Source organism: Passer domesticus, chromosome 9, assembly GCF_036417665.1.
Source record: "Passer domesticus isolate bPasDom1 chromosome 9, bPasDom1.hap1, whole genome shotgun sequence".
Taxonomy (NCBI): domain Eukaryota; kingdom Metazoa; phylum Chordata; class Aves; order Passeriformes; family Passeridae; genus Passer; species Passer domesticus.
In genome coordinates, this window is record NC_087482.1 from 41,888,010 (window position 1) to 41,911,826 (window position 23,817).

The following is a 23,817-nucleotide window of genomic DNA, read 5'->3' on the forward strand; positions in this document are numbered from 1 at the left end:
ACAGAGGTTGCAAGACAGAAACAAAAGATTTATGGTCCGATGAGAAGTAAACCAGATTCCTTTCTCCCTGGGAGCAGCACACACTGCCCCTGCTGAAGCTGTGGTAACTCAAGTGAAGCAGCATTGCCTGGGTATGTATTTGCATAAGAGATCTTTGCTCTTTAGAACTAGTGCTATAATTAAAGCAGAGCTGAAGGCTCATAAGCTGTACATTTTGAACAGCAGAAGAGAATATCTCATTTTTACACCTGGAAAAATAGAAGCAAAATCATTGCAAAGAGATGAGTCCTGCTGTTTACTGCCTTCATCAAATCACAGAGTGATTCCTCACTTGTGAAAACAGCTCCTCAGCAACACCCCCTAACCCACAGAGGCTCAGGCTGTAAATGTAGCTTAGCAGTGGGTTTATTCTAAGTTGTTTTTAATTGTTTGTTGGTTGTCTTTTTTTTTTTTATCCCCAAAGCACTGTTAGCAAGCCTACTCCTCTGTCGAGCCATCCCAGCCATCTGCCAATGTGGGCTCAAAAGAACATTCTTCAGGGCATTATCCAATTTGTTGTATCTGATTCATTAAAGTAATTACACTTGCTATTAAGTCATTGCTTGGAGTTTGGCAGCTGCATAATAATCTGAGACTTAAATTTCTGAAGCAAGCTAAAATTCTTGGGTTTATTTTATCAAATCCTCACATTGCCTGAAATGAGCAGGAGCCCTGGCTGCCAGGTGTGAGCTGCCTGGTGCAGCACTGAGCAGCTTTGGCAGTTGTGATGGTGGAAAAGGATGTGTGGAAAAGACACTTTTTCTGGTTTTTCTGGTGTGTTAGAGTCACTGGTGTTCCACTGGCACAACACGAGTGGTGTGATTTTAGCTGTGATATTATAGCACCACAATTATTAGGCATCAGTTATCAACAGCATCCTCAAATGTCCCAGGCCTCTGAGTTGTGCTATGACTTCATTAAGTGAGGTCAAAGCTCTGGGAAAATGCCACGGACGAAATTCAGTATGGAATTTCTGCGCTGAGGGGGTCCCTGCCATCCTAATGTCACAGCAGGCAAGGGGACAGGACAGAGCTGGGGAAGGTTGCTTGCCCTCTGTGTTGTAAGGGGAGATTAGAGATGCCCTGAGTCATCCTCATGAGCACAGGGACAGAGCCCCATTCCTGAAATCCATCTTCCTGCAGCACCAACCCCCAAGCTGAGGAAAACAATGAAGGCCAAACAGGATCATTTAACAAGTTCTGAATGGGCCCCTCCACCTCCAGGGTCTTTGAACCCCAGGAAGGACCAACACCATCACTCACAGGGGCTGAGCAGGCACAGGACATCCCTGATCCCTGACACCACCCAAATCCTCCCGTGCTGACACTCCTTGCCACCCTGCCACCCAGCCCTCCCTCCTTGTCACCCCTGGGACTGGCACTGTGTGGGGACAGTGGTGGGTGGCAGAGGCTCTTCCATGTTCTGAGATTGTCTGCTCTTAGTGTCCCAAACGTGCCAGGAGCCAAACTGGAAGATGAGATGGCATTGGAAGATGAGATGGCATTAAAACATTTCTGCTGGAAATAACTGAAACCCAGCTGGCTTTGAATATTCCATTTTAATGAACCTTTCTTTGCCATGTTGATGAGCTTTGGACTCTTTATAAAAAAGCAGAAAAAGTTCAAAGGAAGCCACTTAGAGCTGTCAATTCTTGTGCTGGGAACTTAACTGGAGAAGTGCAAAGTCCTGGCATGCAAATGCTCATTGCTTTTGTACCCGTCAAAGTAAGTTACAATAAATGTCCCACGCTCTGTCACCACTTGATCTCTGCCGTGGGCATTCAAACCCATCACCGGGTTTAACTCCTGGGTTCTGACTGAAGCTGAGTCCCTGGCAGGGCTGATTCCCGGCTCTGCAGCAGTGCAGGAATGTTGTTTGCAGCGGGACACCTGCAGCCTGTGCTGGTGTTCCCAGGGGGAGATGGAGAGCCCTTTGTGCTGCTCTCTTCCAGTACCTAAAAAAGACAGAGAGGGACTTCTTACAAGAGCCTGTAGTGACATGACGAGGGAGAATGGATTCAAACGGAGGGAGTGCAGGTTTAGGTTGTAAATGAGGAGGACACTGTTCCCTGTGAGGCGCTGGCACGGACAAGCTGTGGCTGCCACGTCCTTGGCAGTGTCCCAGGCCAGCCGGGACGGGGCTTGGAGCAGCCTGGGACAGCGGGAGGTGTCCCTGCCACGGCAGGGGGTGGATGCGATGTGCTTTGAGGTCCCCTCCAGCCCAAACCACCCCGCGATTCTGCGGGTTCAGCGACACCCGCAGCGCTTTGCGGAGGGGGCAGGCCCGCTGAGGGGGCTGCGGGCAGCGTGACGTCACGCGCGGCACCTGTGCCGTCAGAGCCGCGTGACGTCACGGCGCGGGGAGGGGGCGGCAGGTGGCGCGCACGGCCGGGCCGGGAATGGGAACGGCAGCGGGCTGGGAATGGGCTGGCAATGGGGCGGGATGGACGGCCCCGCTCCCCGGCTGACAGCGCCGGCCCGGCCCGGCCCTGCCCTCCCGGCGCGGCGCGGCGGGACTTGTAGTGCGCGGCGGGCGGAGGCGGCCGGGCCGGCCCCGGGGCGGACTACAAGTCCCAGGCGGGGCGGGCGGCGCCGTGAGCGCGCCGAGCCAGCGGCGCGGAGCGGAGCGGAGCCGAGCCGAGCGGGGCGGGCGGCGCGGCGGGGCTCGCTGGGCGCCGCAGCCGTAACCTCCCGTCTCTCCCTCTCGCAGCGGCCGCGGCGACGATGCAGGCGGAGTCGGGGATCGTGCCGGACTTCGAGGTGGGCGAGGAGTTCCACGAGGAGCCCAAGACGTACTACGAGCTGAAGAGCCAGCCCCTCAAGAGCAGGTGGGTCGCGGAGCATCCCCGCGGCCGGCGCTGCGCAGCGGGGCGGCCGCCGAGCGCTCCGTGCCATAATAGCGGCGTTGTTGGCGGAGGGCGGGCCGGGCCCGCGTTATGTAAAGGGCATTGTTGGCCGTGCGGGCCCGGCTGTCACCCGGGGCAGCCCCGCCGGCAGCGGGGGCGAGGCCGCGGCCGCGCCTGCCCCGGTGAGCGCCGCGGCCGAGAGCCGCTCCGAGCTGCGGAGCGTCCCGCAGGGTCTTGTAGCGTCTGAGGTTGTTCGTGGTTGTTTGGCTTTTGGTTGGTTGTTTATTTCCTTTTTGTGTGTGTCTGTTTTTTATTTATTTTTTTTTTTTTTTTGAGCCTCAGAGCGGGTTTGTTACTTGCTTGGGGACTAAAACTTTTGCTAGGTAGGTCACTTTCTTCCTAGAGCGGTTCTTCCCTGAAATAGACTATGTTTGCTTATCTGGAGCGGCTGCATCGCGCAGATACGCTCTGTAAAGGGAAATAAGGCGGTCTGTGTGTGTTTCCCTCCCTCGAGGGCTGTTGGCGACCCGTTGTCCGTCCTAGTGCTGGAAAAAGAAAGTCAGTGCTCTCCCGCGCCTTGAGCATCCTCCTTGCCAGCTACGGCACGTTTCTCCCTCTGTTTTTTCATTCAAGGAACCCTCCATTTCACCTCAACACTCCCCTTGGCAGCACTCTGCTGAATGTAAGGTCATTGCTGTGAGTGTATCGTGTTTGTAATCAGGTCTGTTGCTAGCCTGCCTCTGTATTCGCATTTTAGTTTTGAACACTGCTCTCCGTACGTCTCTGTGTAGTGGAAAAATAAATAAGATTGTAAATGTTAAAAAAAAACAAGGTGCTAGAATGAGTTTGGATTGTACAGGCTGTCAGACAAACTTCAAAGTAAATAAATGACTTTTTTGATCATTTTCACAATGTTTCAGAAGCACTGAAGATTTCTAGTAAGAGGTGTTAAAAATTCTGTTGCTGACAGAAGTGGGGCCACCTCCTGTGGCCTGTCTTCACGGCAGCCCTGCCTCACACCCTGCCCCTGGTCTGGCTCAGAAATGGTGCAGGTAGTGTGGTGACGTGCAGCCTGACAGGCCATCCAACCAAACCGAATTTGGCAGAAGTCCTTTGCTCCCTAAGGTTATGCAGGGAAATTGCCATTACCCAGGTAATTATCTGAGAGCCAGGCTAATGTGCAGAGCAGATGGGGTTCACCAGCACTGATGGGTTCCAGCTGTGATGGAGGCAGCTGAGAGACACACAGAGCTTTGGGTTTAGTGCTTGTGCTGCCAGTGGCGTGCAGCAGTCGTGACTGCTGTGCTGTGGCCCAGTAGCCCTGTTTGTACCAGCTGTGTGTCCTGACTGGTGTGCAGGAGTTGTCCCTTTGTGGCTGTCCTCTCTGTAGTCAGCAGTTTGTGCTTGCCTGGTGTGAGCATGGATAGCAGGTCTGCACTGGAGCTTAGGTGGCAGGTCTGCATTTGCCATTGCACAGATGCTGCAACTGCTTTTGATTCCTGTGACTTGGTGCTTTGGGACCCAAATGCAGCCTTGCGTTGTTCACCTCTCTCAGGGAGGAGTGAATAAGCTCTCTAATGAAGCACTGGAGTATTTTACTGTCTTCTAAATGTTGTCACTTCAAACTTCCCTGCAGTGAATTTCCCCAGTTCATCCTTACCTGATATTCCTGCAGAGACAGCACTGCTCACTGTTTGGGTTTAAAGGGGTCTGTCATCCTGACATCCTGGAGGTGCCTCAGACCAACATCTGCCCTGATGTTTCCAGGACAGCTTTTTGGAGCAGTGACCAACTCGTCCCAGTCTGCCTCGTGTCCCTCCACATGTAGCCATGTGTGTGAGGAGAGGCAGCCCCGAGGGTGGAATAGCAATCCATGGTTTTTCTGGCAGATAGTGAGCTGACATGTTAACCTCAGTGTGGAGCCTGCCCAGCTCACGTACAGCTCGTACCTCGAGGGAGAGTCTCAGCTGTCTTCCTGCTTTTGTGGGAGATGAAGATGCAAAGGAGTCAGGGGCCCTGCCAGGTCCATATAAACCTGTCCCTGGAGCCAGGCTGATAAAACTTGATGATAACAGGAGGCAGAAGTTGCTCCCAAACCTGTTTGTTTCATGATCGTATCTCAGAGGACTTCTGTAGTCCTTCAGCTTTGCTCAGGCCTAGAACCAGTCTGACTGATGATTATCGAGGCTATCAGCATCACCCTGCTGCTTTCTCCTGTGGATGTAAATCAGGAGTAATTGCATAGCAGTGAGTGGAGTAGCAGCAGGTCAGCGTGGTGTAGTTGTGGGACTGTGGCCATGGGAATTGCTTTCTTACCCTCTCCACAGCCTGGCTCTGGAAGGGTGCCTGGGGAGCAGGCAAACCAGAGCTGATGTGAGGAGCTGAGTCTAAACAGCAATCTGCTCTTTTCCCTGGTGAGAACTGCTGATTTCCTAGCAACATTCAGGGCTTTCTCTGATCTTTTTAACCATAAGAGTTGAGAAGCATCCTTGGCTTACTCATAGCAGCTGAAATTGGGAGTACAGAGAAAATTTCATCCTGCTCAGAAATAGGTAAGAATGTCAGTGCCCTGAACCAAGAAAAAGCAGTTGTGTTGACCAGTTTAACTCAGCCCTGCTGATACTGCTGTCTTTCTCTCCATGAAACTCTCCTATTTGTTTCCTCCCAGATTTCTTGTTTTCCAATATGTGACATCCAGTTAAAGATTTCTCCTCTCCACTGTGCCCTCACAGTTACTCCATCCCTGTTTCATAATTCAAGTCTGCAATCCAAAGCCGCAAGGGGTCCAATAATAAAAGCTTTTTGCAGTAAATACTGTACTAGCTTAGGCCAAGCCACAATTGAATGCTAGAGGCCAAGTTAAAATGTAAGCCCAGCAAAAGCTTTAATCACAGGGGGTGGAGAGGATACATGGGGCTGAGATAGATCAGTCAAACACATACTTCCCAAACCCTCCCAACTCATGAGAAGTTGGATCCTTGGGCAAAGTCATACCTACATTCATGGGATCTCTGGAATTTGCCATGGTCAAATGTCTTTGAAAACTGAGATGATGTTTCAGTTGATTTGGTTTCTCCAGAGTAATTTTTCTCTGTGGGAGGAAAATGGGCTTTCAGGCTACCCAGCAAGACAATGAGATCTATTTTTTTCCCCCTCATATTCATATTTTATTCCTCTCCTACCATATTCACAAAGTATAATAGTCTTAATCTACAAGTACATACACTTAAATATGCATGTGTTTATGTAATGAGCAAGCAAATAAGATTTGTTTCCTGGTACAAGAAGTGTACAGTGAAATCGATGGAGTTTTATTACCAAAAGTAAACACAGGTCCTGACGTGTCTGCACGCAGTCAGCAGGGCACTGGAGGATTGAGTTACGTCTCCAATGTGGACACTTTAAATCATTTGGCAATGTTTTGGATGTCAAACTGGTATTGGAGGTAAAGGCTGTACAGCCTGCCATTGCACAGGGCACTCTGAACCAACCCAGCTGTGGCAAATGCAGCAAAATTTTCTATATTAAGTTGATTTTCTCCATATTTTTTTGTTGTCTGCAATGTGTTTCCATTTGGATGGTCTGTGTGACATGGCAAGCAAATTATTGTCAGCTGTTGTAATTTACTGCCATGCTCTTAATAAAGCCTGCAGATAAATTACTGCTATTTGTGCCCTTTTCTGTTGCCTATATTTTCAGACTGGTTAAAAAGCACCTGAATGATGCAGTTACTGAAGTATTTTTAGTGGAAGAAAATATTAGGAAATACATTTAATTTGCATGATAGTTTCTTAGGAGGCTTATTTTTGTTTTATGAGCAATAACATTGGGATGTAGAGTTTGTCATTAATAAAGCAGTGATGTCTTTATAAAATTCTCTTCATTCCTGCTGTCCAAAAACCTTTTCCTTTGTGCAAACCTTCAATATTTTACTCATATCAGCTGGTGCCTCATCTCTTTCCAGTTAGGATCCTCTGTAAAGCTTTCCTTTTTGTTTTTTTTTCCTCCTATCTGCTCAACACTAAAGTTTTGATGTAGTTAAAGCTTCCCTTTTAATACACTATGATTGTTGAGGAAATATTAATTTTGTCAATAGAGACAGGTTTTTGAAATGCGTGCTTACTCTGGAGCCAGAGAGGACTCTTCTGAAGTGCCCTAGTGCCTTAGCCTGCAGATGATCAAATTTAATTTTGTAAATGAACTTTGCAGCGTGATTGAATTTGAACTTGATTACATTAGGCTTAACATTGAGTTTGTGCCTTATTGGAGGTAGTCTTTTCATATTACTGCTATTTATGGATCTTGTTCAAGTGTTTTATATTCTGGTTGGGTTCTGCAATGCAGTTTGTTCAAGCTACTGCTTATATCTGTTCCAGTTGTGCAAGAAGTGGAAAATATCCTTTATTTAGAACAGGTCACATGTTCTTGCATCCAGGAACCGTGTCTCAGTGTGATTAAAAAAAAGTCAAAATGTATCTTGGAGGAACAGATTTAAAAAGTTCCTGAAATATTTTTCCGTCTGTTACAGAGGAACATTACATATTTTAAACTAAAAGGTAATAATAGCTGAGCTGGAAGTGCTACGTAGGCCAGCACTGCCTGAAATCAGTGGTAGAAGTCTGAACCAACGTCAGTGGGAGTAGAGCTAAGCCAGAAGTATGTCTCTGAAATCTCTCTGGTAACATTTTTGTGACTGAGTCAATAATTCCATGTTTATTCTGCACCTCAAATTCGCTGCACTGGGAAGGAAACCCTCACCACAGCTTTTTGTACTTTTTTATTTTTGAAAACAGTCTTAAAAGGAAAGGCTGCTGTTGGAGTGTCTGTTGTATAAACATGTGGAGACAATAAGTGGTATTTCCGTATATTTCTTTACGCAGGGAGCTGGTGCTGCTCCCTGTCTGTAGCACAGCATTTGCCATGGTGAGAGATCCTGGGTGACCTTTTCTCTCCTGCAAAACTCTCACTCTGTTATTTGCAGTAGGCCTTTGCTATTTAGCAAGGAAACAGAAATAGCCCATGAAATTCAGTTCAGCATTTGCTTTGATACGAACTATTGAGCGTCACCTTTTTGCTTCCCTGGCCTGCTTTCCTCGGGAGGGTTTTGTGTGGCTGCCAAGCTGATCAGAGAGGGCACAGATATTTTGAGGCTGAGCTGGCTGCACTGACTGTGCATCTTTTAGCAAGCACATGTGTTTGCTTTTTATTTATCGGACTGCTGGCTGCATTAGCTGTGTACAAGTACATATGCATTCTGCTTGAAAGAAACCCATACTTTTCTGGTGAGCAGGAAACTTCCCTAGCTGGCTGCTGTTGGTTTGCAGATTCCAGGTGATCATTTGAATCAATATATTCTGTCTCTTAAAAGGCTGAAGATAAGCCTGTGCAGCCCTGCTGATGGAGAGCTGGGCTGCCCCTGGTACTGCTCATTTCCCCATGTAGTGTGGAGGTCATTTCACAAGCTTCTGGTATAGAATTTGTGGGGCTGCTGTGAATCTGTCCACTGTCATTAACAAGTAATTGCAGAGCCTCTTGTGCACTGTGTGTGTTTTTATTTGGCACTTAGGGCAATGTATCAGAGGTCCTTCCCAGCACGGTGGTAGGCAGCATGACTAATTCCTGCTGTACAGCCTGGTCAGGATCTAGAAGAAAACTGGAAGCGAGAGCAGAAGAGGTTTGCAGATGCACTGTTTTGCAAGCACATTCAGCCTCTTAAACATGTTCTCTGATTAAAAGTTGATTGGGAAAAAATCAGCACAGCTGCTTAAAAATGAGGGTACAGGAGAAACCTGTTGTGACACTTTAACGATGCTGTCCTGTTTCTGTGTTTGCTTTTAAAAGCAACATGCTTTAAGACTTAGAAAATGAAACAGAAGGAGTAATTTTCTGTTTACTTTTCTGCTAAAAAAAGTTGAAATTGTGTGTTGGCTGTTAATTGTGTTCTGTGAACAATCTGCTGTTTCAGTGTTGGGAACAAAATGAGAGTCCAACTTCCATTAAGCTGGTCAGGCTCTTGGCCATTATTGTCTGTCTCGTTCTATTTTGGATTCAAAAAGTTTTTGAAATACACAGGCTGTAACATTTTTGCTTGGAAAAATTAACTGTCTTTTAATATAATTTTTTGCTGGAACAAAGACAACATGATTAAGCAGCCTGGCATGGCAGATTTTGCTGGACAGTTAACTGTTGCATCACTATCACATTATACAAGAACTGTGATGATTTATTTTTTATAATCTCTAGTTAAACAGTAAAAGTACAACTAATGGCTTGTGTGTAGTTATACACTTCATTTCATACTGGTGAAAAAAAAAAACCCAGCAAAGGAAAATGAATTTTATTGCATATTAACAATATAACTATGCCACTGCTTTATCTGCAGCAGCTGTGGAAAACTTCATGCTGCTTTGAGTGTCAAGATTGAAATATCCAGGTTGAGTGTCAAGATTGAAATATCCAGGTTCACTGGAGCCAAAGTCTTGGAAGAGGTGATCCTGTTCTCCAGTCCATCTGGAGCAGAAGTGCAGTTTTCAGTGTTAGGCACCCCAAGGCTCTGCTTGCTGTGGGTGGGCACTAACAGTTTAGGGTGCCTTTTGAAAGGCTCTGTCTCAGTGTCTTTACCCAGAAATTCAGCTTGTGACTTGCACAGGCCTTAGTCACTGCTGCCTGTGGGCTTCACCTGGGAATAGGTGTTTCAGAGAGGCTACAGTAGTGTCCAAGTGAAACAGGATAGTGTGGGTATCACTGGTACAGGCACAAAAAAGGTGACAATTACTAAGGAGGGCTTGCACTACAACTCTCAGCTTATACTTCTACTCTGATAGTCCCCTTGGACCGAGCTCACTTTTTCTGGTAACATCCCTGCTGCAAGGCCTGCTGTAATGTTTGTGTTAGCAGCTTTCTGCCAAGCATGCAAGCCAGGGGCTGGTGGTTTTTAGCTTTTTTTCCTTCAGTGGTAAGTGATTATGTAGAAACACTCTGTAGGCTCCCCCCACCCTGACCTGCTGCTCGCAGCTGCTGCATGGACTGGACTGGCAGGTTGAAGGGCAAAATTGTGTTGCTGTGATATATAATTACTTCTTCCAGCATGAGCCAACAGAGCAGCTTGCTGTGATGATTGTTACGTGTACTGCTATGTAAAACAGAATGCAAGTATAATGTGGGGTTCGGGCTAGTATTTTAATGTTGTAATTAGCAGCCTCTAACCGTAAACAAGTTTTTTTTTAAAAATCAGTTCCCATGAAGATTATTCCTTTACAATGCAGGCAGACATACATTTGCAGATGTGGGCTTTATGAATTCTGTGTTCCGTGCAGAAATGAGCATCAAGAACAACCAAATGCCTTTTTTTCAGACCCTTTTTCTCTTACTCTAGAGCACCTCAGGTGCAGTGTCAGGTGGCTGGAGCCCTGTCCTGCAGTTGGTATTTCATAGGGATATTACAGCTCAGGGAAACAGTTGCATTGGGGACGATGCTGCAGCTGCCACCTCTGGGAAGACTTGGATTCATCCTCCTCGACTGCTCCCCAAAAAACACTGATCTAGATTCACAGGTACGTTGCACCTTCCTTCGTGCTCCTCTTCTGGCACAAAATGGGCATAAACCCACCTGAACCTGCTGTTTGGGCTGGTGTGGCTGGGGAGAACATGTTGGGGGTCTGGTCTGCTCAGACCACCCTGTGAGGCTGCTACTGAAGAGAGCACAAGTTTTGGAGACCTTGAAGGATGTCTGTGTCTGTTTAAACCTACAAAAACAATCTCTGTGTGCAAGGATTACGTGCCTGGTTTGGCCTGCTGTTACATTAAAGAATTTATTTGTGGTGAATTCTGAGAAAATCTGGGTGAATATTGGTATTTTGGGTTCCTGGAAAGATGTTGATAATCTCTGAGATATTTGGGTGCTGGAATCTTGCCAGTTTTAATGTGATGATAACATAGTATATTGTTAAAGCTTGCCTGTAACCCAAATGCTGAGATGTTGTCTCTTTTCTTTGCAAATCTGTGACAGCACAAACTGCTGGAGGAATGGGGGAAACAAGTAGGGCAGGGGAATTGGGGTCTGCAGGTGGGAGAAAAGTAACAAGAAGTGAGGACAACCAGAATGTCCCAAGTGAAGGATGCTTGGTAGGCTGGAGACTGGAGCAATCAGTGATTGTTACTGATCTTACTGCCAGCTGTCCTGTTGTAACATATAAACAAATAAAACAGGAACTGCTGTGATCCTTCCTGGAAGAGAAGCAGAAAACTGGGGCTGGAGGTACTGCTTCAGGGTGAGAAGATGGGAGCAGACTTAGGAAGCTGTCAGATGGTGAGAAATTGGGAATATGGGCAAGGGGAACATGTGGTTCTGGGGCTTCAAACTGGGAGGTCGGAATAATGCCATAGAAGTGGAAAAGGATCTGGGAGAGCTGAGTGGGAGAGAGCTGAGCATGTTTTATGCACATGTACTACTTCCTTTCAGGATTCTTTGGGTTTTTATCTAAATAAAGGAGAAAACTTGTGTAAAGTATGACTTTGGAAATGCTGTTTCTGGATGTGTCACTGCATGGTAATATGCAGCTGTAAAGCCAAATTAGGAATACAGACCCTTTCCATAATGTTTGTGAACTTCGGTCTGGGTAAAAGTTGCAACCTGAGAGAGTGAAATCAGAATGGTATTGATGTGTGTACACATGCAGGAGGGGATGATCTTAGAGAAAAGCAAGGGAAAAAAAAAACCTAAGGGCTGGAAGGAGTTCAGGGGCCTGTGGGTTTCTTGCACTGTGTCCCCTGGATGCCATTAACTACTGTGTTTGGGTTTCTGCTCAGTCTAGCAAGCTTTATTTTATTTGTAGCAAATATTTACAACTCTGCCCAAGCTCAGCCAGCTAAATGCACATTCCAGCTGTCAGTCTGTCTAGTGAAGCCACAGGCACGATTCACAAGAGTTGCTGGGATCATTTATTTATTTATTGCTGTTGTATCATGAAGGTTGCTATCAGATAAATAATTATTCCACCCTTGGAGAAGGTACATTGTAAATCTGCTAAGCTGCTCCTTTGTTTGTTAGGCTTGTGCATAATGAGTTTGGAATTTAAGATTAGTAGTGTGCTGTGCAAAGTGCTCATTTCGTGACCTCATCTCGGCTGGGCTCGCCTGCCCCTCCACCTGTCACATCCTGTTGGACACTTGGGGCTGTGTTCATTAGGGGAGCTTCGGGTTAGCCTTGCATCATCTCATTTTTATGTGTTCTCTTGCCTAGTGGAATTTAAAAAAAAAAACCCACAAGGTGGGTGTCTGGGTTCCTTAAAGAACTCGGGGTGGCTTCAAAGTAGGCTGGTGAGCACTGGCCTGGAGCTGGGGAATGCCTCAGTTGGCCAGAGCAGGCTGTGAGAGGCTGCTGAGCTGAGCTGAGCTGGGTGTCAGGTCCAGGGGAGCTGTTGCTAAACCCTCCTTGGAGTGACGTGCCCAGGGCAGGAGTGCTCTGACAGAAATGAGGAAGAGCAGGTAGTATGACATCCCCCTGCCCCAGCTTTGTCCACTCAGCACATAGAAGTTTTGAGTTCCAGTCCTGACTGTGACTCAAGACACAGGATTTTGAGTGCCCAAACATAAACCATGAACTTTGAGAAGTGTCTTTTTTTGCAGAAGCTACTCCATTTTGAATTGTAGTGTTGTTTGAGCCTGGTAGGGGCAGGAGTGGCTTGGTGTAACACAAGGGAGAGAATATTTGCATTGGATGTTCTGACTTTGCTCCAGAAAATAGTCACTGGTACAAAGTGGAACAGCTCTACCAGGAAGCAAGTAAGATGTGCTCAGAAATTAGATGGTTTTTGTCTCCATCTAAAAGATAGTTGTCCAAATTTCTGTAGTTGAGGTCGCAGCATGACATATGGGGACCTGCTCAAAGTAAGAATGGTGATATTTGGGGCAGAGAGAGTTGGGTGAAGGGAAGGAGCCCTGAAATGTTGCAGGAAGGCAAGGAAGATGAAGGGTGGTGTGGGCTCTGGTGCCCAGAAGGCCTCTCAGAGTGCTGTGTGTTGGTGAAGCAGCTTCAGGCAAAGGTGGGTATTAAGAGTGACGACAAACATACGTTAGTTCTTAAGAGTGCTTAATTTTTTAGGAATGTGCAGTCATTTGTGGTACAGCAAAAGAAGCTTGAATCTGTGTAGAAACAAGTTACAAAGGAGTAAGGTTAGTAAGGCAGGAGCTGAATTAAGATTATGTCTGTATCATGAACTTGTTTTTTAATTTAGCTGGTTGCGTAATTTACAGTTTCATTCTAATTGCAAAACTACTGTGCAAGTGATAATTTGGTTCCCAGCTAATGCAACTTTTGATACTGTACAAAGCTGTGCTGTAGGGGCTGTTAACCCTGAAAATGCTGTGGGCCAGCAAAGACTTAGTGTTTTTCAAGTGCGTCAAGTAATGTAGAAAAGTGTGAAATGGATCTGCCTGTTACGAGGCTCTCAAAGGTGCTGGAGCTGCCCCTACAACAAAACCAGGGTTGGCTGGAAGGGGCCTGGTGCTGCTGCTGGACATTTTCAGAGCTGAGGAGGGGATCTTCCTTGCAGCTTTTTTGGTATTTCCCAGGGAATTGGCCGCCCAACCTTTACAGCAGCCTCCTGCTTTCTGGGAGAGATCCCTCTGAGCAGGCAGTAATTGCTGTCTTTCCAAAGCAGTCCTCCTTTGTGGAGGAGTCATAATTATCCCTCACTTAGCCTTTCTAATGAAGGTGCTTGTAAGAGTTGTGCTGGGGTGCAAAGATGTCCATAAGGCAAAGTTTCCCTGTCTGTGCCTGCAGTGGTCTCTTGCCCCAGACTGGGGCGTGCATTCTTGGTTTTCAGGTGGGATCTACAGGCACTTGCTCTTTGAAACCGGGGGATCATTTGGCTTTTTTGCCTTGCAGCACTACTTAAGTCTGTAAACAGACCTGCAGAGGAACAGGTCCAGTGATCTTGTGTTCCTGAAGGCTGCTCTGCTGTGCTGAGAGGCACGCTGGGCACCAGCTCTGTGACAGGCAGCTGCTGAGAAAAGGTGACTCTTGCAGTGAGCTTCAACCAGGGGCACCTGATGGTGGCTTTACCAGCTGCTGAACCCACCATTTCTATCCTCAGAGCTTTTCCTGGCAGCCTGAAGAGCTGTTTTAGGAAGGCACAGGGTCCTGCTCTCCCCAAGGGCTGCGAGAGCATCGCTGCGCTGTCGCTGTGCTGCGCGCTCAGCAGGGCTGGGGGTGAGGCCAGCCAGCAGCCCTGCATGAGAAAACATGCTAATGATCTAAAGGGATTTCTTCCTGTTTGAGAAACTCACTTTAAGTACTGAGTTTGCTCACTGGCCTGTTTTTTCCTCTCATTTTTGGGGTATACTCAGCAGGAAGGTGCTGGTTTGTGTGATAACCAGTCCCATCTCCTGCTGTGGGATAACTCCTGCCCTGTTGCTATGAAACATTTTAGTTAGATGCCATGTGAAAGGGATGAATATCCATCTCTGACTGCAGAGAGATTTTTTTTGTGGCTCATCTCTTGCTGATCAGTTTTTTGTTTCTGCTGGTGGTGGATTGAATGATTTCAGGTGTTGTGTAATTACATAGATGCTTGTTTCTCTATCTGTAATTTAATTCCTTTGCATTGATATTTATTAAATAGCACAGCACAGAAAATTGCAGTATCTATCCTCATCTTTTCTCAGTAGGTTTATTTTCTGTGGCAAGGACTTTCACAGCTCTTGAAATTCTAAATCTGTAATCACTATTTAATCTAAGACAGTTTTCCCTGTATTTAAGAGCTGCAGAATCAGGCTGTGCTTTGGAGAAAATAGCAAATTTGCTAAATTTGGCTGCTTGCAGAGTCATTCAAAGTACATAGGTTGTTCAGCAGGTGCTCTTTGGCTTCTTGTGCTGTAGGGAATGCTGAGTTTTGGAGGTTAAGTGGGTGGGAGTGCAGTTCCTCCTTTCTGCATGTAGCACAGGAAAAATGAAGTGGTTGAACTGCATGCAGTTTATTTGGTGGTGCTTACAGCTGCAGAACACCCCTGGCAGCAGAAAGCTGGGTCCTTTAGAAATGCAAGACTGTATTGATTGTGCTGCATTTCTGCTGGAACAAAAATATAATGGGCTCAGCATTTGCACTTTCCACTTGTGCATTGTTTTCTCTTTATTTTGTGTATTTAGAAAACGCTATGCTTTGCAGACTGCTGGTTTAGTATTTTCTGTGGAATGAAAACCATCTGGATAATTTAACTGAATTTTATCGAAATTTTTGGGAACAGGCTCTTTTCTGTTTCCTGGCATCTTGTTAGAAAAAGATGAGAATTTGAGTTAAACTTCAGGGAGGTATCTGATGTGCTGGAATTTTAGAAACAATTTGGGCTTGTTTGAGGTTGTAGAAGCATTTGAAATATTAAAATGATGTATAGTGTCTCCCAAAAGCATTCTTCCTGAGCAAATGCCTACGTAGACTGTCCTCCTCCCTAAATGTACTTTAAATCCTTGGCGTAGTGGGAGCTGCAGGCTAAGAAAGCATCCAGTGTTCAGGATGAGGCTTCTTTGAAAGAGATCAGACTTAAATGCCAGCTGAAGTTAAGCATATGTTTAAAGATCTGCCTCAATCAGACCTTTGTTCAACACAACACTTCTGTGTAGTCTTTATTTCAGAATCCTAAATAATTCAATTGGTTCTGTACTGGTAGGTTTCATCTTGTTGCAGCCCCAGGCCTGTAACAAACACAGGAGGGATGCACCAAGCCTGAAGCATGTGAGCTGTGCTGCTCAGAACTGTTTGTGCTTCACTTTCAGCTCATGGTTTGAGCTCAGATCTATGTTGTTGGACTGGGAGAACAGTGTTCAGCATATGGCAAGATCCTAAATCTGATGTACTTTCCAGCCTGACACTGTGATTTTAATATGTTCCACTTTCACTGAAATACTACTTAGAAAAGTGAAAAATCCCACTAGAAGAAGATAAATTCATAATCTTTTCAGCATGAGATGCAGAATTAACTGAATTTTGGTATATAGTCTGTTGAGCAGAGGATGAACACTATCAGCTGTTTTTTTTTTGTTTTCCTCTTTTTTTCCCCGAAAGACTTAACTGCCCATTTAGTTTCTGATGTCTTGTTGATAATGTTTGAGATGAGTATTTAGATCTGCACACGCTTATATCACAGAACAGTTCCTTCAGCCCCCACATGTGTGTTTGCCTGCTGTGACAGGGCATGCTCGTGTGGCGTCCCTGGAAAAGGAGCTTGAAATGACCACAGCTTTCTGAATCCAAAACTGGGTTGTTCTCAAAGCCAGCCACAAAGTTGTCATATCTGATGCTGGGTGTCACAGGGACAGCATCTGAAAGTCTGGAATACAGTTATTTCCAGCAGTCTGAAGCTTTTCCCAGTGGCTAGACAGACTCAGAGTCACTGAGGTGCCACCTCTGCAGATCATCTTGTCCAGCTCCACTGCTCAGAACCATGTCATGCTGGGTTTTGAGTATCTCCAAAGACAAAGACTTCACAGCTTCTCTGGATGACTTCTTCCAGTACTGATGACTCTCACAGTGAAAAAAGGTGTGGAGCTTTTTTTTTATGTTTTGGGTTATTTCTTTAGTTGTACATAACCTGTTTCCTGACCTTTTTGTCACAGTGCACACAAGATGGACTGTGCAGGAGGCTGCACATGTCTCCAAGCTGCACCCCCTCAGCTTTGTTCTTTGAAGTAAAACAAGGGGCTGCATTTATTAGCTAAACTGTTGAGTTTTGCCCTAAAAACAATGCATTGTACAGGTTAAGCTTAAAACCTGGTGGGCAAAACTTCTGCATCCTTCAGTCGTGGCTCAAGGGCTGACAAGTTTTCTTCCTCATCTTGATTCAGCCCTATTTGACATAGTTGAGTTTTTAGCTCTGCCATTGCCCATTGTGGATGGATGCAAAGCACCTACAACATAACCTTGCATTTAATGAGCAGTTCAGCCTCAGAGCAGAGGCTGTGTCCAGTGCTGCAGAACTGTGCCTTGGTGTTGTTTGTGCAGAGCACTTGACAGATGCTCATCGCTTGCGATGTTATCTGGACTCCTTAACATGTATAATAATTCCACCAGGCTGTTGACTAAAATATTCCTGTTCTTTGATGCACCAGCACTAACTTGTCTGTTATGAATTCATACAGTGAAGTTGAAATTACTTCCAAAATAGTAAACATGAACTTTGGCCATTTCTTGCTCTGGGATATTTCTAGAATCAGTTCCTTGGTGAGCCGTGCACAAAGTGGCTTTCTGTAACCTGTAGCTGTTTCTGTTCATCAGGACAGCATACAATGCACTTTGGCCAAGCTACATTAAATACATATCACATGGAATTGAGCATCTGATCTTTAGCTGGGACTGATCTTGTCTTGACTCTGTAGGACTATGCTTCAGTCTTGTGCAGATTGTTCTTGGCAGCTTCAAGGGCTAATAAACTGGAGATTTTAAAGAATATGTTCTTTAACATAAAGAAAATTTTATTGGAATTACTGGAAAAGTTTATTTCAGAGATGTCTTCCAGGATAAAATGAAGTGTAGCAATTAAATAGAAATCTTCAACGACAGTGTGAATAACAAATGAGAGTACAGTGCTATGTCCTGCCATAGCAATCTCACTTGATTTACTTGGTAGCAGCCATCAAGGTGGCCGTGTTCAGTCTCCAGTCTGTGTTTTCTGAGTCTGCCTTCATTTCTGTATATTCTCCAGCTCGGACATGTTTGGATAATTGCAGATGACTGGCAGCAACAAAACATCACATATAGAAAATAAGCCATGTTTACTGTTCAGACTTCGTTCCTTTTGCATTTACAATAACTGTAGAGAAATAACCAGAAAGTTGTAGGTGATTTCCCAAAGCAGCATTTTTTGGGGAAGAGATAAGATTTCTTAATGCCATCTAGAAGCTCCAAAGCAACTGGGACCCTGTGGATTCAGTGGTCCTTCTTACTTTACGATTTTAGATGAAGATGGTATTAGCATTTATGCAATCCTTCTGGGCATTTCTTGTGGAGGTTAGAGTGTCTGTGGGTGGTTAACAGTGAGCAGCAATACCTGCATAAATCAGGATACTTCTGGCATGGTTAGCTGTTCAGTGCTTTGGTGACATAATTAACACCATGTGAATGCTGAATCTTGGCAGATCTTGATTGCAGTTTTTGCCTCTACCTGTAATTCATGAAGTGAGAGCTCTTTTTACCCATTGCTTTTCATTGTCTCCCCATGTTTATCCTAAGGCTCAGTGGTGTGGATGAGGCAGGTGGGGGAGAGGTCTGGACATCTGCTTACGAGGCCATCACAAAATGCCACTTAGTGGCTCACTGCAAATGCAAGAGTCGGGGTCAGGAGTCCTGTCCCCTGTCATCTGTGTAAAATGTGGGATCCTGGGAGGTCTTAATGTGTGAGCTGCAGCTTGAGTAAAGCTGTTGGGGCAGTTTAACTCTGCAATGCTTAACTTCAATTAAGTTGTCAAGTTTAGCATTGCTTTAGGCATTAATAGAGTTTTACTCTCACTTAAAAATCTGGTTTAGTAATTAACCTCCATTTTATTCTGGAGTTCAGAAGGTGCTCATTTAGTGCAGCAAATCTAATGTCATGTGAATTAAAACATGAAAGATATGCAGTAATGAGAAACCGAAACAGGGTAATGCAGAAATTTGATTATATGCAGTTTACAGGGAGCTGAGTTCTTAATGAGAAGTGTGTTAAAGGCACACTTCTGTTAAAGTCTTGCCTCTGCACTTGCAAGGTTAAGGGATGTTCTGAATTAAATTGGGAGTTAGTAGTGGAGCTGGTATTTGTCGTGTTGCACACAGAGTTTTTGTTGCACTGAGGTTTTATTATACAGCTTTTTCTGGAATCTGGATGTGGGATGGCTGTGACTGTACAACTACCAAAAGGTGTGAGGCATTTGCAGGGGCTGGGAGAGGTGTATAAAGATGAAGATCCCATTTTCTGTTCTAATGGAAGTCTGAACCCCAACTCCAGCATATTCTGCAGAGTTTATTGTTGGAGAGAGGTGCAGAAGGTGGTACATGAAGGAGAATTACACCTGTAGGCAGCAGAGTTGCTCCACAGAAATTGGCCTGGTCTTTGTGATGTAGTTGGTAGAGCTTTTCACACTGCTGTGCCTGTATTTTACCACAGCCATTAGTGTTATAAAGAAAAGTCCCCAGCTCCTTTGACAAGGGGACTGTTTAACTGCTCCTAGCACTGAGTACAGATGGGTTTAATTTTCCTCAGAAAGTGTCAGTTTATTGCACGTGTGATGTGTGGAGTATGTGCCAGCTGGTACGTCCTGCACTTTTTAGGGCTGGACTGCTGGCATCACACCAGTTCATACAGGCTGACTTGCCTTTGGATATAAGGTACAGGCCCTCAAACAGCCTGGAAAACTGCACCAGTTTCTGCTGCCCAAGAGTTTTGGGTGACTGCAATGATAAAGCACAGGTTTCCCCTTTTACACTGGACATTGCATGCACAAAATGCTGATTACACATCTCTTTTTGGTCTGGGAGCCAGAGACTGTGTAAAAAATCGAGTTCAGAACATGAACATTTGCAGAGCAGTGCTGTCTATCATGCTTTTGCCCTGTAATGTGCATTCTCACATGAAAGTGCACTTTTACCGATTCTTTGTCGTTGTCTGCTTCAGAAAATGTTGGTGGCAAAGATGCAGAAGGCTCAGTGTTTTCCAGCCATCTCCTCTCTAACTTAGGTATGTGAAATCAGAGGCTTTGTCTTCACTATCATTTGAGTGATTTAAGGTGAAAAATAGCTTCTTATCACTTACTTAGCTGCTTGATTTCCAAGGCAGTAATGCGGGGTAAAAGTTCACCTCACGCGTGTCAGAAGGACTCTGCACTACGCGGGTGTGGTGTTGTGCTACACCTGATCCCTGCAAGGCATGGCTGTGCCCAGTCCTGAGAAGGATCTGGGCTGCTGAATGACTGTAACGAGAGTTGGTTGAGTGATTCAGTGGGAAGGGACCACACATGTTCAAAAACAAAAGGTTTTCTATCTGCTGACAGAACTGACTTGTGCTATGGCCACACAGTTACAAGACCCAACCCAAGGGAGGATTGAGAAGCAGACTGTGGGCCAGACTCCTCCTGCTGTGGCAGCTTGCAGTTATGCTGGGTTGGATGGAACTTAAAATCATGTTGCTGACCTTACAAAAACATGGTAAAAGTCATGTGTAAGTTGCATGGTTGCTGGTCTGTAGTTGTTTCTTTGTATTCCGTTGAATTTTGCTGTCTTAAAACCAGCATTCCAGTAAAAGTGTGACACGTACCACACTTACAGCCCGTGCCACCTTTACCAATGAGTCCAGTTTGAGGACTTTGTGTCTGATTCTTGACATATTGAATTTCTGAAATTAACAAGAAGCATATGCCACTGGTCTGTTAACCTGCCAGGGCTCTCTTCTTGAGCTTTATGCTTACTCCAGAGGAACCATGACCCAAAAATACAGGCTCACTGAGCTAATCATCTTACAGCTCAAGCATAGTTGAGTTAATTCTGTGTAATAATTTACTGCTGTCAGCTCTACAGCAGGAGTTATCTGTGTGCAAAGTCCTGGTTCACAGCAAATACCACGTAATACAGGTTAACACTAACCCCTCTGACTACAGACTAAGCTGAACTGCCTTAAAACACGCTGGCTGTTGTCTAACCACACACTTGGCTGCTCTGTCTGCTCTGCTGCTGGATGGTAACTTGTTTAGCCAAGGGATTTTGATAGACTGCTGGAGTCCTCCTGCCACCATGGAGGCCTGGAACCATTTGTGTTGACTGAGGCAGTGATGGCCAAGTTGTGCCGTGTTAATCCATTTTTCATGGAAGACAGAAAGTGTAGGTAAAGGATGAAATGGGGTTAAATTCTTCCTGTGAGTAGCTGCTGCTGGTGACTGTGGACTAGTTTGACAGGGTTCACATCTGTGTTAACTTTCAGAAGACAACATGAAGCTATTATGCAGTTACTACCCACTCCAGGATCTGCACATCAATTAGGAGAGGCTGCTTACTCATGCTCCTCAAAAGTTGTGCCAAAATAGCTATTACATTATGTCAGAGCCCATATTTTCATCCTGAACAATTAATCAGAATATAAACCTTGTTTCTCCTCAGCAGAAAGACCTACAACTTTGATACATGTTGCTTTCAGCTGCACTGGTTGAAGAGGGCTCCTCTGCTGTTGACACACATCAGGGAAATTGTGATGAAATGTGATATTATTTTGTCAGCAGTATATCTGGGAAGCTCCAGCAACACCATGTTCTGTAAACAGCTTTAGTTCCATGTGTTGTGACTTATTCTACTGTAACACTTTGGGTCCCTGCTCGGGACGCAGCATCCCGTGCTGCTGGTAGGTGCTGTGTGAGCATGAGGGGAGGTGGTGGGCTGCTTCACAGCAGCTCTGCCATCTCAGAATAAGGCACAAGAAGCAGATGGCTGCAGGGGGAAACAATGAGGCAGAGCTGTCAGCGTGATGGGATGGAGTCCTAGCACACCCACTGCCTTGCTGCTGGCAGAACCCTGCTCTGTGTCCTGCCCTGGAGAGGGCTCTTGATGGACTTGGTCAGGGCAGGTACACTTGGAGGTACCTCTGAGATCCTCCTTTGTAAGTGGGATAAAGCACTGAGCAGGTGTTGTTGGAGAAATGTGGCGTTGTTGGTCACCAGCTTCCAGCTTTCCTTCTTGAGGATCAGGAGCCTGAGGCTCTGGATCCCAGCTCTGTCCCCTTGGGTATTTGTGGTGGTTTATTACAGCCCAGAGATTGATGGTAGGTGTAGGGTCTCAGGTAAGATAGGACATGCTGAGGAAGTAATGCCTGTGCTGAAGTGACAAAACCTGTTGTAACTTAAGCAGAATATTTGTTTTACTGATGTTTCTGGTTTTAGATGTGGAGGAACATGGAGACACATTTGTCTCCTCATTTTCCAGGCTGTCCTCCTGTAATAGCTGCCTGATAATGCTGTTCAGGAGCTCCTCTTGTGGGAATATTTGTACTGTGCAGCACAAGACTTGAATGAGGATTCTATACAGAAATCAGTACCATCATGTTGATGGCCAGACTAAGCTCCGTGCTGTAGTTCTTGATCCTAATTCACAATTTTCTTTCTTTTTTTGTCTTTTGCCAAATACCTTTAATGCAGAGAACATTATAACTCAGAAGAGATGGTGTATGATAAAAATAGAAGCACTAGCTCCAGTTCTTCCATATGTTAATGGCTGGATTTTCAGGCAAGAGATTCCAGTAAGGTGTGCCAGCAGTCTGAATACCTGCATGTGCTGTGGCTCTCTTTGCATGAAAAAGCTGTTTGGGTTGGAGACAAGGGTGAGGTCATTGGGAGTTTGATATCTCTAAATTGGATCCAATTCCATGTGATTTTATTAGAAGAAATGAAGTATTGTAATTCCTGAGGTACGTGCAAGGTTCTTGCTTTGGAAATTCTGTCTTGCTTCCATTTATTTCTTCTCCATTATAAAATCGTGAGTGCATAACTTCAACACTGGAGGCCATCTGGAAATAGCTGGAGCAGGCTAAATTACACATTACATTTGATAAAAACTTTTCAAAGACCCTTTCTCAGGGGAAAGGGAAGGATGGAAGCCTGGAAAAAACTTCAGTAGGAAAAACAGACAGAGATTAGGGTTCAATAAATAGGAAATTATGGTAATGTTTTCATTCAGAGAAAATGCACAGGCAGAGATATTAGATGATGATTGAATACAAATGTTGAACCATCAAAGTGGTCCCTTGCCAGTGGCTGTTCTCCTGGTTTATTCTTTCTTCTACCAGCTAATGTATATGACTTCAAGATGCAAACCACTTTTCATCATTTCACGAGATACCTACCTGGATTAAAATAAAAGTAAACATATTAAATTAAATAATACAGGCTTGTAGGGAAAGTAATAATCTTAAGCAGGTAGTTAACACATGGATTTGGCTATTAGGGAAGCTGTGGAGGTAGATTGTACTGGGAGGCTCAAAAAGATTGGGCAGTTTCGTGGACAAACCAGACAGAGCAGCTGAACTGGGGTTGCTGTATCCCTCAGTTAATGACTGTGGATGCTGGAGGGGAGCAGAGCACAGAGTAGCTGGCCTCGTGTCCTTTCCCACTGGAGACAGGGTGCTGACCAGGACAGAGTGACTCTGCCATGCCCTTGCCCAGCACCTGGGTCTGGGCACCACTCAGCCAAGCTCTGGCAGGTTGGATGTCTCGTTCCTTCTTTCCCTCCTTGTTTCCAACCCAGGAACAACTCGTCAAAGTGTGGACTAATGAATCATTGCAAGTGCTTGATGTGTTGGCAGCTCCTTGCCACCCAGCTTCACACTCTGTTCTGCTGCCGTAATTTTAAGAAACTATTGGAACAGTGCCCTCCTCCCCCAAAAAAAGTCTATCCAGAGATCTGGGAAGTAATATATGCAGCCCTCCCCCAGTTTATTTGTACCAAGCCATTTGGGTAGGCCTTGATGTTAGTTTTAGCAGCAGAGCAGGTTCTAGTGAAGGAATCAAAATCTTGGATATAGTTTACCCTGAGAAGGTAATTGAGTGAGTTATTCCAGAATTGGTGAAAACAAACTCATCTGGGTTGGGAGAATACAGTCCAAGACACCAAAATCTCCCAAGTCCATAAGTGTTTTGCTTTACACGGGGTATTAGTCATTATCCTGTCAGTAATGTTTGTTAGTTTGATTTAGAATTCATGTAGCAGTCTCTCACGCCAAGCTGTGTTCTCTGTTCATCTTTGCATGTACAGGAGACTTGTTTGTTCTCCCAGTGTCTTAGTTTGGTTGAAAAACTGACATCTGTACTTTCATCAGCTATTTGTCATATTTTATTTGACTCACAAAGTCCATATCATGATGTACTTCAGTGTACATGTTAAAACAACTTAGTCCAGTGTTTCTAGAAGGCTCCTGTCTCTGGGGAGCAG

At 45.3% G+C, this 23,817-nt stretch overlaps 1 protein-coding gene and 1 long non-coding RNA gene across 6 annotated transcripts in view; one reads left to right on the forward strand and one right to left on the reverse strand.

Moving 5' to 3' along the window:
* The first annotated feature begins 2,423 nt into the window (after positions 1-2,423).
* MITF (melanocyte inducing transcription factor) overlaps positions 2,424-23,817 on the forward strand; it is a 99,408-nt gene continuing 78,014 nt past the window's right edge. The window contains exon 1 of one of the 5 annotated variants that reach the window (XM_064433028.1): positions 2,424-2,866. In XM_064433028.1, the coding sequence (XP_064289098.1) occupies positions 2,763-2,866 (104 nt within the window). In that variant the 5' untranslated portion in view covers positions 2,424-2,762. Of the gene's footprint in view, positions 2,867-10,295; positions 10,438-23,817 lie in introns of those variants that run through there. The other 4 variants (XM_064433025.1, XM_064433029.1, XM_064433027.1 and 1 more) reach the window with 4 other exon arrangements.
* Positions 17,475-21,435, reverse strand: LOC135307394 (uncharacterized). Its single transcript, XR_010368112.1, has 3 exons — positions 20,986-21,435; positions 17,927-18,040; positions 17,475-17,610 (listed from the first exon to the last, which is right to left on the reverse strand). It is a non-coding gene; the product is annotated as an uncharacterized LOC135307394 (long non-coding RNA).